At 39.5% G+C, this 16,870-nt stretch overlaps 1 protein-coding gene and 1 pseudogene across 2 annotated transcripts; both read left to right on the forward strand.

The window, feature by feature from the left end:
- Window positions 1-3,504: 3,504 nt before the first annotated feature.
- LOC306651125 (germ cell-less protein-like 1) lies at window positions 3,505-5,015 on the forward strand (the record flags this gene model as incomplete). The annotated part of the gene is given in 2 exon segments (XM_079123636.1): window positions 3,505-4,992; window positions 4,995-5,015. Coding segments are annotated over 2 exon segments (1,509 nt in total).
- Window positions 5,016-14,598: 9,583 nt separating this feature from the next.
- LOC306651029 (holocytochrome c-type synthase-like) lies at window positions 14,599-16,670 on the forward strand (annotated as a pseudogene). The gene has a single exon. The product of its transcript is annotated as a holocytochrome c-type synthase-like (transcript).
- Window positions 16,671-16,870: the final 200 nt, after the last annotated feature.

Below are 16,870 nucleotides of genomic sequence, written 5' to 3' on the forward strand. Positions count from 1 at the left end.
ACTTCTCAGCTCAGGCCCTAAAATACAGAAGAGCTTGCAATGAGGGAATCCAAGCTCTGACAGAAAATACGTGCCAACTAACATTGCTAAACCCAGAAAAGTTTTCCTTCAGGACTGAGGGAGATACAAGGACTTCCTAAGATAATGATAAACTGAAAAAAAATCATGACTACTAAGCAAGCACTTCATAAAGCACTTTAAATGAGAAGAACTTAAAAGCAAATCCCCAGTTTTTGAATGGATAATGCTCTCTTGAAGAGCAGATGAAGAAATGGAAACTAAGATCAGATTAAATAATGGAAGTAAATCAGAAGGGCGAGATATACTAAACTGCTCTTCCATAGTGACTCATAATGGAAATGGTTTCAACTCTCCAGTTGAAAGACAATGACTGACAGAGTGGTTTTAAAATGAAGGCCCGGGCTGGGATGTAGCTCAGTGACAAAGTGTCTGCCTTGCATTCGCAAAGCCCTGGGTTTGACCTCCAGTTCCAAAAAAAAAAAAAAAAAATTGAAGGCCCAACAATGTGGGTGTGCAAGAGACTCATTGTATAGGCAATGAAATATCCAGGCTGAATTTTAAAGGATGGAGAAAGATATCCCATGTGAACGGGGACCAGAAGCCAACAGTAGTAGCTATTCTCATATCTGACAAAGCAGATTTTGTGCAGAAATTAATCATAGGAGACAAGGAAGTTCACCTCATACTGGTTAAGGGAACAATCCACCAAGAAGATTAACTATTCTGGATATTTATGTCCCCAAATTTGGTGCAGTTAATTTCATAAAACAAATATTTCTGGACTTTAAGTCTCAGAAACTGACACCTCAATAAGAGGTTGTTTCAATACACCCTTCACACCAATAGACAGGTTTTGAAAATGTGCTCCTCATGTGCCCCCATAAGTAGTCTCAAGCCTTATGGGCCACATAGTTCACGAAACCTGTGGATCACCATAGAGGGATATATCCAGTTGGTCTCATAGAGGAACTAGCATCTGGAGCATGCTAACCAATGTGACTCCAGGGAAGAGCAGTCCAGCCCTCAAGTCTTTTGCAGAGGTCCACTCTCTAAGAGGTTGTACAGGAAGTTACATGCCATATTTATGGGGAGGATCACATCTTGCCTACATGCCTCTGCATGTACTAAGCCCACAGTACCAGGCCTTTGCAAACACTACTAATTTTTTTTCATAGTTACAAATGTTACTAATGTAACTAAGTCATAGCTTTCACTTCTTAAACTACAGTATGTTGCACTCTCAAAAGTTGCATTCAATTGAACTTTGTGTTCCCAAGAGGACCCTTATATTGTGTTTGATTGAGTGACATAATAGTTTCTGTATAACTTCCAAAGCCCCTTTGCAATGATGATTTCAACTTCACAAAGGGAATTTATTTTCAGCTTTGCAGCACAAAACAATACATGTCCTTGGGGAAAACATTCAAGTCCAGGAAAGCCAAAGTGATGTATGAGGCTTCGTGAACAAAGATTTCTTTGGACTCTTAAAATAACTTTTCCTGGGGCCCTAAATGACTTAGAATTTTCTCTCCTTGGTAAACCCTGGTGACCAGTTCATACAAACATTTTTATTTTAGCACTTTCTTTCTTTTCTCTTCATAGACCAGACCTCCTCTGCAATGTGTTGTTTGCTCAAAGTATCGCACTTGTCCCTACAATATATAAAACTCCACATTTCTTTGACTCATTCATAATTTTTCTTTCACTGAAGATGTATTCGGTGACAGGCCTCAACTCTGATGTTGATAAGCCAGTCAATTCACATGGAGTCCTTCAGTGGTGACAAACTGGCATACAAGAAAAAAATATATAACTGCAGATATATGGGGAGAGAGGGTTGATCAAGGCCTTAAGGAAGTACAGTTGATGAGTAAGTATTAGGAAATCTGAGAAAGGGTGGTTGAGACAGATCTCACACCTTGAGTAATGGGTAGGGTTTGACAAGCAACAGGAAAAAGGCTGTGACTCAAGATGTGCAAACAGTTGGAAGGAAAAAGGTCATAAAGGGCATTCTGGGAGCTTGAATTCTTCCTCAAAGGTAAAGGTTGGGTGTCTGTGAAGAACGAAAGCAATGAAACAGAAACGTCTGATTTGGAAACACATGCAGTTTAAAAGACTATGAATGAAAACACTATTAAAATATTTTTTTAAAAAAGTTAAAACCAAAGTAGAATTTGGGACAAAAAATAATTAACACCTTAATCATAGAAAATGGCTTTACTTAGCCATATTTTTGATGAAGCTTTCCCTTTGGATGCTCCTGCAGGAAACATGTTATCTTTATATTCTGGTCCATGGTGGGGAAGACCCTATCTTGACTTTGGGCACCTGGGATGGAGCAGGAGGCCCAGAACATTATTCCTATGCTATTTACAAGAGGATGGGATTGAGATGCACCTTTCTTATTAGAAACTTTGAAGAGCACTCTGAGAAACATCCCTTCTCCAGCAGCACAGTAGTCATCAGTTGCTAGAGTAAGTGAGGTGGTCTAGCCCAAGAACACCACAGCAGGGCGTTGGCAGCAGGGTTCTGGGGAACAGAGCAAGCTTGTGTTACTTCAGAGGTAGGCAACACAAATAAAATGAAGAACAACTCTTGGAGGCAGAGTACTTTGGCCCCTTCCCAACCAGCAGCATCCTCTTGAAGTCCTAAAGTGACCTCCCTCACCAAAGCAGTGAGAGGAGAAACCTCCGACTGTTAGCAAGGGCCCTGAAGGCTCCCATCCCAGTGCCACCTCAGTCCACCTGGATGGTACTCCTGGTTCTGAGCCCATTGATGGGTTGGAGACTTCTGTTGGTAGGTGAGTTGATCCAGACCATTCCACATGTCCTCCCACTGATGAACAACTCATGTCCATTTAACAACGAGTGAGTATAGAATCCTATAGTAATCTAAAATTCGTCTGTGTTAAGTCATGGTTTTATTGCAGCCATAGGCTCCCTACAGATAAAAGAGTTGGCATATAATCAACAAAAGCAATTTCAAAAAATTGTGTGTATTGTAATTACAATAAAAACATTATATATGGTAACAAAACAAAACAAAACAAAAGGAAATGGCTTTACTGACTCAAGTATTGAGGTAATCATGAAAGTTAATAAGAAATGAAGATGCCTGGAGGACAACGCTGGGACTCAATTCTCCAAAGGAAGTTATCCTTAAGTACTCCTTGTGTTCCTGAAAGTAATGGGAGAAATTTATTTCAAAATTGCCTCTATCCCGGTGTCAGCCTGTGAAGGGAGCCCCAGAGCAAGTATTTTTCAGAGAGAAGGTGCACAGTGCGGTCCTCCCTGGTAGGGTGCGCCCTTGTGCAACAGGATCGAGGGCAGAGCAGGGCGTGGCTTGTCTTGGCGTCAGTGTTGACGTTGGGGGCCGACGTAAGCTTTCCCAGCAGCCCTCGGAGCTTTTGGCTGAGCTTTTGCCTCTGGAAGTTACGCCTGGGAAGAAGGAAGTACAAAATCGTGCCCTTGAGATTCACAGACCATGGGGGCACTAAGCAGTCGGATGATGTGGCTCAGGCGGGATCGTGCCCCAGAGGAGCCAGGAGCTGTTAGAGAGGAGCAGGAGGCAGTGGAGGAGATGGAAGCAGCAGTGGTGCAGGGGGAGGAGGAGAGTGAAGAATCCCAACTCTCCACCAGTCAGGTAGGCCGCAAGCGGAAGACCAGCCCAGGAGGGCCACTGGCAAAGGCTCCTCGCCAGGAGGGGATCAAGGACAAGTCCCGGTCCATTTACCAGGCGCTCTTCCTGAGGGGTGAGGGCAGTGACATACAGATCCGTGCATTGGGGGAGGAGTGGAACTTACACAGGGTCTACCTGTGCCAGTCAGGGTACTTCGCTAGCATGTTCAGCGGCGCCTGGCGGGAAACAAACATGAATACCATAGAGATACAGATGCCTGATGAGAACATTGATCGTGAGGCCTTGCATGAGGTATTGGGCTCCTTGTACCGTGAATCTATGATCATCCCTCCCTGCCGAGTCATAGCCATCCTGGCTACTGCCAGTATGCTGCAGTTGGATGAGCTAATTCAACAGTGCAGGGAGATCATGAAGGAGACTGTCAGTGCCCAGAGTGTGTGCAGCTACTACTACTCAGCGGAGAACTACGGGCTTCAGGACATCAGAACCATTTGCCGCCAGTGGCTGTTGGACAACTTGATGACCCAGCGTAGTGAGGAACTTTTGACGGAAGTCAGCCTGGATCTCATGAAAGAGCTCATTGCCTCTTCAGATCTCTTGGTGTTGGAGGTGGAGATGGACATATACACCACACTAAAAAAGTGGATGTTCCTGAAGCTGCAGCCCACATGGAGGGGCACCCGAAGAGCTTTACTGCCCGATGCCAACTCCTGGTTTGCCAGGCTTAGAGGGGAGTCAGAAGGTGCCCCTTTTCTGGAGACTGAGCAGGGCAGAGCCTTCATGCCAGTGTTCCAGCAGCTACGGCTGGCCTACATAATCTGTGACCTGCCATCTGCTCATGTTATTGACCAGGATGCACTGATCCCTGCCACATGGTTGACCCCAGTATACAAAGAGCAGTGGCTAGCCCTTCTCCGGGCTGAGCAGACCAAGGAGGTTGGGCCTGTAGATGTCTACATGTCTGACCTCCAAGAAAACAGCATGCGGTGTGGGGGCCAGCTCCGAAGAGATGAACAATGCAGCTGGAGGTGGGCAGGCTTTAACTTTGGCTGGGACCTGGTGGTGTGCTACACCAACCGCCGCATCGTATTCCGCCGCAGTGCACTGAACAAGTCCTGTGGTCTTGGGGTCAGCTTACTCTGGCAGAGAAAAGTTGCATTTCGACTCCGGCTTGTCTCTTTGGACAGGAATGGGAGAGCCATTTTCAGGAGGGACACAGAATATCAGATGCTTTCCCTAAGAAAGGATCAAGAACTAGAGGTAGTGAACCTAGAGAACCAAGATGTGGTCTTCCCCCTATACATGGCATGTAACTTCCTGTACATCCCCAGGGAGAGAGGCACTGCCCAGAGTGAGGACCCCTGCAAAAGCCCAGAGAGCTGAACAGCTGATCTGTCTTGATGCACACGGGCTTTATTGAAGTGTATTCCCTAAGACTTGAAACTATTTACAGGGCATAGGAGGAGCACACATTTCAAAGCCAAATCACCTCCAGAACTCAATTGTGCTGTTAATGTGGCAACCTGTCCACCTGGTTTACCTTCCTTCAACTGCCACATAATTTCCAAGAAGACAAAGGCCAACTGACTTTAGCGAGGAACTGAGTGTTACCTACTCTACTACTCTTTGTGAAAGTCTTTAAACCATCGCTTTCCTGTAGTTCGATTAAGTGGATGTTGTTGGGATATTTTGACTTCTCTTTCAGTTGACACATTTAGAGCTCCCATGCTCCACTTGTTAACTGGTTTCATTCCTTGTTCCCCTTTCCCCATTTCCTGCCAATGAGCATACTGCTTACTTTCCATGATTCCCATTATGTGAACCCATGCAGACTACACAGATGGTCTTCTTTGTGTTGGTTGCTCTTCAACAAAAGATCATCTTGATGTAAATTGGAACTGGCTTTGATTTCCATAGCACTTTAATCCCAGAAAGGCATTTCAAAGCTTAAAACAGCCTACATTGGGCTTGGGTGGTAGGAAGCAGTTCGGTTCTATGAGGATGTTCTTTTACTACATACGGATTTGTATGTGGCACAGTCAAGAATTATCTCTGTGTCAGAAAGTGCTCTTTAAGCAAGTTCATGTTCTTTGGTCTTTAGACATGTTTGAAGTTCAAATTGCATTCGGGGGCTAAAGGTTTACATGTGTTTTAGATTTGCAAATGTACAGACACCAGAGAATGGTCATGATGATTATGATAATCTGGAATATACTTTGGAGGAGTGTAAAAATATAAAGCAAAATTTACAAATAAAAAATAAATCTAAAAGTGTAACACTTTACTTATTTGAAACCAGAATTTTTATGGGTTTATAATTCTCTTCCCAATTACAATCTTTCCATTTCCACCCAGTTTAGAAACCCTGACCTTTTATTCATTTTTTTTCTTAAGTAGATTTGAAAGGCTATTCCATATCAAATCTTCATGCTAATGTTAGGATAATACTTTGATGACAGTAATACGAAGTGCCTCGTTGAAGGTGCCCTTGTTGCACCCTTTGGTGTCTGTCCTTTATTTTGCATTTCCTTCCTGTCATGTTCTTTTATGCTCTATATGTGAACAACAAACCTCATTCCATGTTTTTAAATACAGTTGGTGAATGGTATGTAATGTTTAGTAAAATGGCAAAAATAGGTTTATGCTTTACCACTTTTACTTCCTTTATGTAAACGTTTGAAGTAATTTCATCTTACATTTTCCTGAACTGAATAGCAGGATGACATTCCCTCAAAAATGACATATCTTCACTTTTGAAATTCAGAAACTACTTAGCTGAAAATGAACACTGGCTGCAAGATTTTTTCTGCTTTGTTTCCCAACTAACTTTCATCTTTCAACTGATCATTGATGTCTACAGTACAAAGATATCTGATGGAGTGCAAAGAATTACATCTGAAATACATACATTTAAATTCAATCAAACCTTGACTGTTTCCATTTGCCAGCTTGGGGCACTTATCCAAAACTAGATTTTATTTTTCACTTTAATTTTTTTAAATTTATTTTGACTGCTAAGTCTGAGATAGAATGCTTTCCATAGTAATGCTGTATTTGTTTATAGACTCTCAGTAAAGGAATGTGAAGTAGGACAAGATATGCAGCTATGGCGATTGTACACAAAATCATCTAACTAAATGTGAACAAAGTATATACTGCACCAAAGGAGACATAAGCCTGTAGGATGCAATGTAGTCCTTAAACATGATCAGGAGTTTTTTCTGCCTTTTCTCTCTTCATTTCTCTCTGTTGTCCCTATCAGTATTTGTCTCATTATCTATCTGTCAGTGTCTGCATCCATGTCCACCTTTGTGTGTCTTTATCTAATTTGCCTTTCTTTGTGTCCATTTTTCTCATTCTTACTTTCTGTGTCTGTCTCACTGTGTCTTCCTCCTCTGGCAGTCTCTGCCTCTGTGTGTGTGTGTGTGTGCATGTGCATGCTTTCGCATGCAGGTACACATGCTCACCAGTTTCTCATTTTTAACAGGAATAAGTACAGACTTTATTACATTCTTAAGCTATGGACCTTTTAGACTGTCTGTCATAGTTTCTATATGCTTACCTCTGTATCTCTCTGTTACTTTTGCCTATGTTTGTCTTCATCTCACTCTGTGTCCCTCTTTCTCATGTATTTCTGTCTCTCATTCTTTCTGTGTTTATCATTCGATTCCCCTCCCCTGTCTCTGTCAATACATATCTCTCTCATTTCCTGTTTCTGCTTGTCTTTTCTTCTTGGACTTTATTTCTATCTCTTTCTACTTTCCTCTTTCCTCTTCCTGCCCCTTTTCTGTGTATACTGGTCTACCTGCCTTTTGTTTTAAAAATTGGCATATATATCAACATTCGTGTTTTCAGCTATCTCTTTCTGACCAGCTTTTTTTTTTTTTTTTTTTTTTTTTTTTTTTTTTTTTTTTTTTTTTTTTTTTTTTTTTTTTGTGGTGCCAGCTTGTCCAGTCTCTGAATGTTTCTTTCCCTGGAACCATTATATCTCTTCTTATGGTCTGTCTCTGTTACTTTAGTCATAATCAAAAAATTTACACTTTCTTTGGAAGTCGTTATCACTCTAATGTGTCAATTACAGATCATGTATAAAAAGTGAATCAGTTAATCTTCCTTGGAAATTTCTAAAGGAATCAGCTTTAAAGTTTCTGGATGTTTCTTCCCACATCCCCCCCTCACCAGGAAAACTAGAGACGCTGCAATACTTAATTCTAAATATCTGAAGGCCTTCGAATGTTTTCCCTGATAAGTAGAGGATGATATATAATGGGGGAGGGGGTGGGGAATGAGAGAATAATGGGGGAACTTTAGAATATGTAGAAGAAAATGAGAGGGAGGTGGGTATGATAAATGGTGGAATGAGACAGGCATCATTGCCCTATGTACATGTATCATTACTCGAATGGTATGAATCTGCATTGTGTACAACCATAGAAACAAATTATGTACCCCATTTGTGTACAGTGAATCAAAATGCAGTCTGTAAAAAATTAAAAGCTAAATAAAAATAATAAAAAAAATCTCAAGGCCTTTAACATGTATTCTAAATACACAGGATAATTTGTCAATTTCTATATGTGTCTTTCTGTAAGATATTTATATGAAATGGGTAAGATGGTTAATGTCAGATCCAGCATTTGTTTTAACTTAAGTGTCAGAAGAACACCATAATGTATAAAAGATAATAGGATGTAGATAAGGTTGGCCATATTAGTGTTCCTTATATCATCATGATAGTAGGTGCTAAAATGATCAGGCTATTTCAACTTGATTTGCTTTTGTCATTTTTGGAAAAATTTTATATCAAATTGTTACTTTCAGATTTCACACAATAGTGTAAACAGGTTCTTCAAGTCTGTATTCCAAATAGTTATTGTTTGTTTTAAATCTGTTAATGAGAGATATGCTAAACATTTCCACTTTATGTATTTGGCAATTTCAGTGAATTTTTGAAATGTGTATATTTTGAAGATTCTTGATTTCTATATACAACAATTAGAAGATCAGTTTCTGCACCCTGAATTCCTCCCATGATCATTTAAGAATTCAAATGTGCAGGAGATTAAACAATGGGGTTTGAAGGGAAGGTATGGGAAACAGGAAAGGGAAAGACAGTTAAATGAATCTGACATAATCTTCTCATGACAGGTATGAAAACAACACAGTGAATTCCACCATCATGCACATCCATAAGAATGGGATTCTAACTAGAATAAGATCTATTCCATGCTTGTATAATTATATCATAATGGATTCTGCTTTCCTGTATAACTAAAAACAACCAACAAATAAAAAAGACTTCAAATTTCAAATCATTAAATGAATTACATAATTATTTGCTTTTAATCCTTCATCATGCTTATGACTTAGATATTGCTCCCTCAAACATCAAACATATGGATCTGTTCTGAATTTGTCCCAATAATTTCCATCTTTGTAGTTGTTTCTGTCATCTTACATCTCCTTTATACCTCACTGGTTTTTCTTTTCTTTTTCTCTTGCATCATCCTCTGTTTTTTATTACCGGATTGTTGTTTGAATTTCTTCGTTTTCTCTTTTGGTACTGAGGATTGAACTCAGGGACACTCGGCCACTGAGCCACATCCTCAGCCCTTTTTGTATTTTATTTAGAGACAGGGCCTCCTTGAGTTGCTTACCACCTGGCCAAGTTGCTGAGGCTGGATTTGAACTTGCAGTCCTCCTGCCTCAGCCTCCAGAGTTGCTGGGATTACAGGCGTGTGCCACCGCCCCCCGCTGTTGCTTGAATTTCTATTGGCTGGACTGCAATGTTCTTTACTGCCTTATTACCCGTAGTGGTTTGGAAGTCAGCTATGATATCATCAGTACATATTTTTTTTTTCAAAAGATGCTCTACCCCAAGTCAGTGTCCATTTGGACACAATTGAAGACCCCAACATAAGGAAACAGATATTTAAACTAAAAATTAAACCAGCTATTTTGCCTTGGAGACTGAAGGGTTGTGGTAGATCAGGGGTCTAAAATTTACTGAATAGCATAAATATTATTAAAGCATGGTTGTATGTATGCATGGTTTTCTTCATTTGATCATCACAAACATGATACCTCGTATCTATTCTTACATCCTCGTTCAAAATGGGAAAACACAATAAGAATCAGAGTGGTTAAGTAACTTTCCAATATGACGTAGCTAGTAATTTCTGCATTGAGAATACGAGTCTAAGTCCCTTTGGGTAGATTTCAGGAAACTTACACCAATCCACATTGTCTTCAAAGGTAGATATATAAATGATAGCTATATGTGGCCTTTCGCATAAGAAAGTTATGTACTTGAGACCAGGATAATTTTCTTGAAGAAGTACAACCACAGGAAGGTGAGATTTTATGTTCCAAGCCACAATTTTTATTATTTTTGCATAAAACTGTGACTTCCACGCACCTGCAGAGAACCTGTCCTTCGTGGATTTGTTTCAGTAAAAGGTAAAACTATGATTTGTACCTTTCATGGGTTATGTGCCATCACTCACTCCACCTAACTGGCTACCTGTGAACTCTATATTCTTTAGAAGAGAGACGGTCTCCAGTGATTGATAAATACTCAGTTATGGGGAATATATGAAGAGTGTAACAAAATTCTTGAATACTCAGAAATCTGCGTCCCTCTATATATGTTATGCAGTCTTCCCAAAACAATTCATGTTCAGTCGTTTAACCAAAATCCTTGCTTAACAATCCCGGCTCTCACGTGAGGGTCCTGAGAGCCTTATGTTCTATATCTGCAAAGTAGCACTACTCTGCCACCCGAAAAGACAAATAGAATTAGAGATAATAGAAAATATCATTGAACATGTGGTAAGTACTCAGTACATTGAGAATTGATTATTAATCTTTTTTAAATATGTTCATTAAAACATTGCTTTGTTAAATAATTTTTCTGCATTGAAAACTACAGATGATGGTATGGTTTTTGCTTCAACCATGAAACAATTTTGAGAACTCAAGGGAAGTAAATGCTTTTTGCATACAATATTATTCTTTCTCTTGTTCCTTTTCCATCCCCGATGTGCCAAGATCCCTTCTTTTATCAATTACGTAATGTTTTGAAAACTTTCTTTAGCCATTTTAAAAGCAGATTTACTGGCAATGAATTTGCTGCTTTACTTTGCCTGAGATGTGTTTATTTCCACTTCGTTACTGAACGATATCTCCACCATTGATGGGTTTCTAGGACGAGATTTTTTTTTTCTTTCAGAACTTAAGAAATGTTGTATCACTTCTCTCTGGTTCCCACAGATTCTGATGAAAAATCTACTGTGATGCCAAATGACATTGGTTTTCTAAAAATTTCTTTTGTTATATGGTCCCAAGTCACTGAGTCTGTTAAATATTTTTCAATGTATTTTTTCTCTAGAATGTGTTGTTTTTATTGTTCTGTCTTCAAGTTCACTGATTCTTCTCTCCAGTTTGTCATCCAATCTATCCAATGAGTTTTTAATGAAATAATCTATTTTTTCTATTGTATTTTCATTGTATCATCTCTACTTTTGGGGAAACTTCCTATTTCTTCACTTTTTTCAAGTGTGTTCATAATGATGGTAGTATATTTAATGATGTAGTTTAATGATGGCTGCCTCAAAAGTCTCATCAGGAAATTCTACATAGCTGTATCATCTCAGTTTTGCCATCCATTAATGTCGTTTTCTCATTAAAGTAGAGTTTTTGCTGGTTCTTTGCCTGACAAGTGACCTTCTGTTTTGTTTTGGACATTTGTTGTGTTATAAGGTTTTGGGTATTACTTAAATTTTCTGTCTCAACACACCTCCTATGACACTATGCTGGAGAGTGAAGGAGATTCACTGCTGGAATTTGGAGATGGAAATCCACTTTTTCCTCTAGGCCCATGTTTATGTTTATAACCTATGGGAGAAAAGTGCCTGATAAATGTTCCCCTACATGGTTTCCATTGAAAGTGCATGATGTTGGAAGTCTCATTACTCCTGGGAAGTTGTAATATTTTCCTTTACTGCTTCAGCAAATTGCCTCAAACTTAGTCTCATTTAAAATAACACATCGTCTTACAGTTTTTCAAGTCAGGAGTCTATTATATGTCTCACTCATCAAAACTCCAGGTATTATCAGGCTGCGTTCTTTTCCAGAAGCTCTGGGAAGATCTATTTTCTGTTTATGTAGTTTGTTAGTGGGTTAAAATTCCTTGGGGTAGTGGGACTGAGGTCCCTCTCTCCAGCTGCCCGAAAATTAAGATCCACTCTGTTTCTATATGCTGCCACTTATAGCTTATATGTTTCTATTGCTACCTTTCTCCAATTCCAAAGCCAGCAATGATGGGTCAGGGTCCTCACATATTGCATCACTATAACTCATTCTTTAACATCCCTCTTGTATTTTTGAGGGCTCACATGAGAAGAAACTCTACCTCGATAATCCAGGAAAATATTCATGTCTTAATGTCATGTGATAAGCAGCTTCAGTTCCATCTGCAAACTTAATAATATTTTTTTCCATGTAAAGTAGCATATTCACAAATTCTGGGGATTAGGACAAAACTGCAGATTCTGAGGATTAGGAAATAGACATACTGGGGAGTCATCATTTTACCTATCACAGCACGGGTAAAAGTCATGATGCCTATAGACCTCTTCTGACATCAACCCAATGATGAGGGGGAAAGTTACCTAATTTCTGCTCCATGTGCATAAGTGACCTGGCTTCCCACCCAATTTTTGATGATACCATGCTAGTGGGGAGGAGGAGGATAGGGCATGAGATTTCCACCATGTGAAGGTAAAAGTTTAGATTTCTCATCCTGTATTTTTTGCAAGGGGTGGGATTAAGGCCACTATTTTCCTCTGGTGTTTCACAGTTGTTATCTAAAAGTTTTCTCTAGTGCTAGGCCGGCCCTTTCATGATCTTTTGGTTAAAGTGATAATGATTTTGGAGGAGCTTTTCTTCTCTGTGTCTGTTGACACAGAGGTTGCTGCCTTCAGAAGGTCCCACTCCAGTCTGGGATATATGAAACAAACAAACAAACAATAATACCCCAAAAATGAGTACCTTGTTTCAACAACTCCAAGGTCTGCAGCTGGTGGCCCTTCTCAACATCTTTTAGATCCTTTTTTTAATTTTGTGTATACATCATATATATACATATATATATATATATATATACACACACACACACACACACAAATATTTAGGTGGATATATGTATATGCATGCATATATATGTGTGTTTATATGTGTGTGCATATATTTGTGGGTTTAAACTGTACTTTGTGGGAAGAATATGGAAAACTGCATCTATGCCATCTTGTCTCCAAACCAGAAATATGTAAAACATTTTTAAATATTATTGAAATATTTATTGAAATATGATTTCATCTTTAAATTAAATTATTTTTAAATTCCATTCATTACTAAACATTTTAAAATGTGCTCTTAAGATATTATATTTGACATTTTTTCCATTCTTCTAGGTTAATGACAGAATTCAGAAAGATGCACCGCATGAAGCATCACATAAACTGGTTGTGAATTAGAGACACTGAACAGCAAGTGTTAGCACAGGGAACACTTAAGAACCATTCAGATTGGGTTCAGAGTGCAGAGGACCCACCCGATCACTAGTGTGTGACTTTGGACAAGTCTTCAGTCCCTTTGAGCTCACCTATCTCAAAAATGGACGAATAATGAGTTCCAAGAGCACAGATGTGAGGGATAAATGGCTATTATATATATTCTGGCTGCAGGTAGAAAGCACTGACAACATACCCATTTTTTGTTCCATGGTACACGTGAAGCTGCAGAGAATTCTAAAGGACATAGAAGGTGGATCTGATATTACTGAACTGAAAATGAATCATTTACCTTCTAGGATAAATTTGACAGAGTTCTGGGAGAGGGGTAATTTTTCAGAATCCTGTGACTTTGGACTCCAGGCACACTTCAGAACCTGGAAATCAGTGTCTCTTGATCCAGTAGTTCCTTTTGCCTCAGGGCAAAGGAAGCACCTGCAAAATTATTAGAAGATGCTTCTGATTTGATCTCAGTTCACCTCTGCAGCTAAGTATACCTATGCCCCACCAAAAGCACCAAACATTTTTGCTTTCCCACACTCACTATCTATGAATTGAAGCTTCTATTTAGTACACAACAAGGGTGCTGGACATTTAGATCAGTGGTATATCACTAGCCTGGCACACATGAGGCTCTGAATTCAATTCCCAGCACTGAACACACACACACACACACACACACACACACACACACACACACAATTTTCCAGCGTACATCAGGGTCCATACGTGTCATATGCTGGTCACATCACTATTTTAAATGAGGATGAGAGAGAATCTCATGAGTGTTTATGCTTAGAATTTACCCTGTCTCTGTAGTAGGCAGGTCACATATTAACACAGGGCAAGCATATTTTCAAGTTTCTCTTGCAGTCACCATTTCCCAAGAGCATATACAATTCAAACACCTTTCTAAATTCAAGTGAGCACAATTAGTCAAATTTATAGCCTTGATTTTAGCCTGTCTCCTGATAAGCGAAAAAAGGGCTAACATACACATCAGCAGCAGCAGATAAACTTTTGGTGTGTTTAATAATTTGGGAATGCTCTGGATGCCTTGATTCTTTCCTGCTGCCTTCCACAAATTGGATGTGATTAAGCTAGAAGAAGTGGGTGAAGCAAAAGGAAGTGTTTTGGCTGAGCACTGTACTAAAGAGGTTGCTTTCAATGATGTTCAGTTGGTTCAACAAATTTAAGAAAATTTGATTACTCTGAATCACTTCTTTAAAATTTTGAGCAAATTTCAATCACAAGTACTACATTCTAGAGCGCCGGCGGTGACCGAGGCGACAGCGATGACCCAGTGAGAGGAAGGCGGGGACGACAGCAGATCGCTGTCCTCGGGGCTTGAGTTGGAGCTGAAAATTTAAAATAGTTTGGAGTCAACACTGATTCCAACCATGGGTTTGTCAGCCTCTACTCCTGCTGTTCCAGTTCAGACCTCAAAAGCTTCAGATCATCAGGCAGCATCACCACCTTCAGGATGCCCAATGCATGAAGGGAAAATGAAAGGCTGTCCAATGAGTGCGGAACCCTCTGCTCAAACCTGTGAGAGCAAAACACACTCTGTGCCTGCCCACCAAGATCGTGCATATGAGTATGTGGAGTGTCCTGTTACAGGCGCTGCTGCTAAGAATAAGGAGAACCTGGATCCTTCAAATCTGATGCCACCACCTAATCAAACACCAGCTCCAGATCAGCCCTTTCCTTTGTCTACCGTCAGAGAGGAGTCATCCATTCCACGAGCAGATTCAGAGAAAAAGTGGGTTTATCCTTCTGAACAGATGTTCTGGAATGCAATGTTGAGGAAAGGGTGGAAGTGGAAGGATGAGGATATTAGTCAGAAAGATATGTATAATATCATTAGAATTCACAATCAGAACAACGAACAGGCTTGGAAGGAGATTTTGAAGTGGGAAGCTCTTGATGCTGCGGAGTGTCCCTGTGGTCCATCATTGATCCGATTTGGAGGGAAAGCAAAAGAGTATTCACCAAGGGCAAGAATTCGTTCCTGGATGGGGTATGAGTTGCCCTTTGACAGGCATGATTGGATCATCAACAGCTGTGGCACGGAAGTTAGATATGTGATAGTGGTGAAGTCAACAAGGACTACCAGTTCACCATCCTGGATGTCCGCCCTGCCTTGGATTCGCTCTCAGCAGTATGGGACAGAATGAAAGTTGCTTGGTGGCGCTGGACATCATAACCACTGTTTTGTTTGTGATGCAAAGTATAAACTATTTTTTTCTGAGAGATACATTAAACTATTTTCCCCAAACTGAATTGCACTCACAATGTAATGGGACCTTCAAGTGGGTAATCACACTTCATCCTCCACTTAGCAAAGGACCCTTGCTCCATTCAGTTTTGAGCTGCATTTTGCCTTGCAGTTTTTACAGATCGTTCTAAGTTTTCTTCTCATTTGGTTTAAGTGGGAAGCAGTCCCTCAGTTTGTCCCTTAGCTGCAATATTGCCTGTGTATTTCATCTAGAAAAGTCTGAAAAAGAGTTCTTAGAAAGTGAGGAAAGCTGCTTTTTTCTTACTGTTTTCTCAGGAATATTTGAGAGGTAAAACCTGAAAGTCAGTGCACTGCTCATGAACTTTTACCTGGTCAAACCTTTTAACTAAAATCATTTATTATAGATAAGCAATATCTTTTTTATAAAAGACTATTATTTCTGAAGTCCCTACAATTTAGTCGAGACCCTGAACAAAATGCAAAGCCATAGCCTTGCACTCAGCAAGACTAAGGCATGTCTTGGCTCTCTAAATTCTCATTTATATGCATTTTTCAGATTGGGCCTTGTTAAAGAAGTTTCAACTCACCATGAGGTGCTGATGCAAATACTTTGAAACATATATTTTAATTTTTAAAATACTTTCCTATTGTTCTGATATGTAACTCTGCTCCCCCAAAATAGGTCTCTTCATTGTCCCTAGAATTTCAAATATTCCAACTTTGAGTCCCATTCCTTCCTCCATTGGAAGCCTTCCCCCTGGTTGAGCTAATCCAGATTTAAAAATCTGGCTCAAGTCACAGTGCCAGTGATTATACTTAGCTGAGTATTAACATTCATAAGAAGAGTATTTTTCTCACATGTAGTATGTTTGCATCAATTCATTGTCTCAATTTTTATGTTTTCAGAAAGCTTTAAGCTTGCTGTTGAAATTTCTTGTATCAATAACCCAAAAACTGTTCTAATTATAGCAGCATGTTACAAGTGACTGTTTTTAAAAGTGTTAATATTAAATCCTTTAATTTATCCTGAATACTGTATTGTTAAATTAGTGGATGGAATTAGCAGTCTATGAGTGATTAATTTGGTATGGATTTCTTGGGTGTGCCAGTTTTGTGTGGAGTTTCAAGAATCCATCAAGCTTAAGTTCTACATGTCAGAATATTTGTACATTTTTAAATAAAGCTGATAGTTAACAGGTTTTGAAAAAATAAAACAAGTACTACATTCTATAAAATTATATTGGGAGAAATCTGCACATGATCCTGAATTAGATGGATTATGGAATCCCCAAGCTTGCTGCTTGGTCTCTCTAAGCTTTCCACTATGGGGATAGATGAAAATCTTGCACACTGTGACCCACAGTAAACCAACTTGAAAATTATTATTACATATCATCGA

Source organism: Sciurus vulgaris (genome assembly GCF_902686455.1).
Source record: "Sciurus vulgaris genome assembly, chromosome: X".
Taxonomy (NCBI): domain Eukaryota; kingdom Metazoa; phylum Chordata; class Mammalia; order Rodentia; family Sciuridae; genus Sciurus; species Sciurus vulgaris.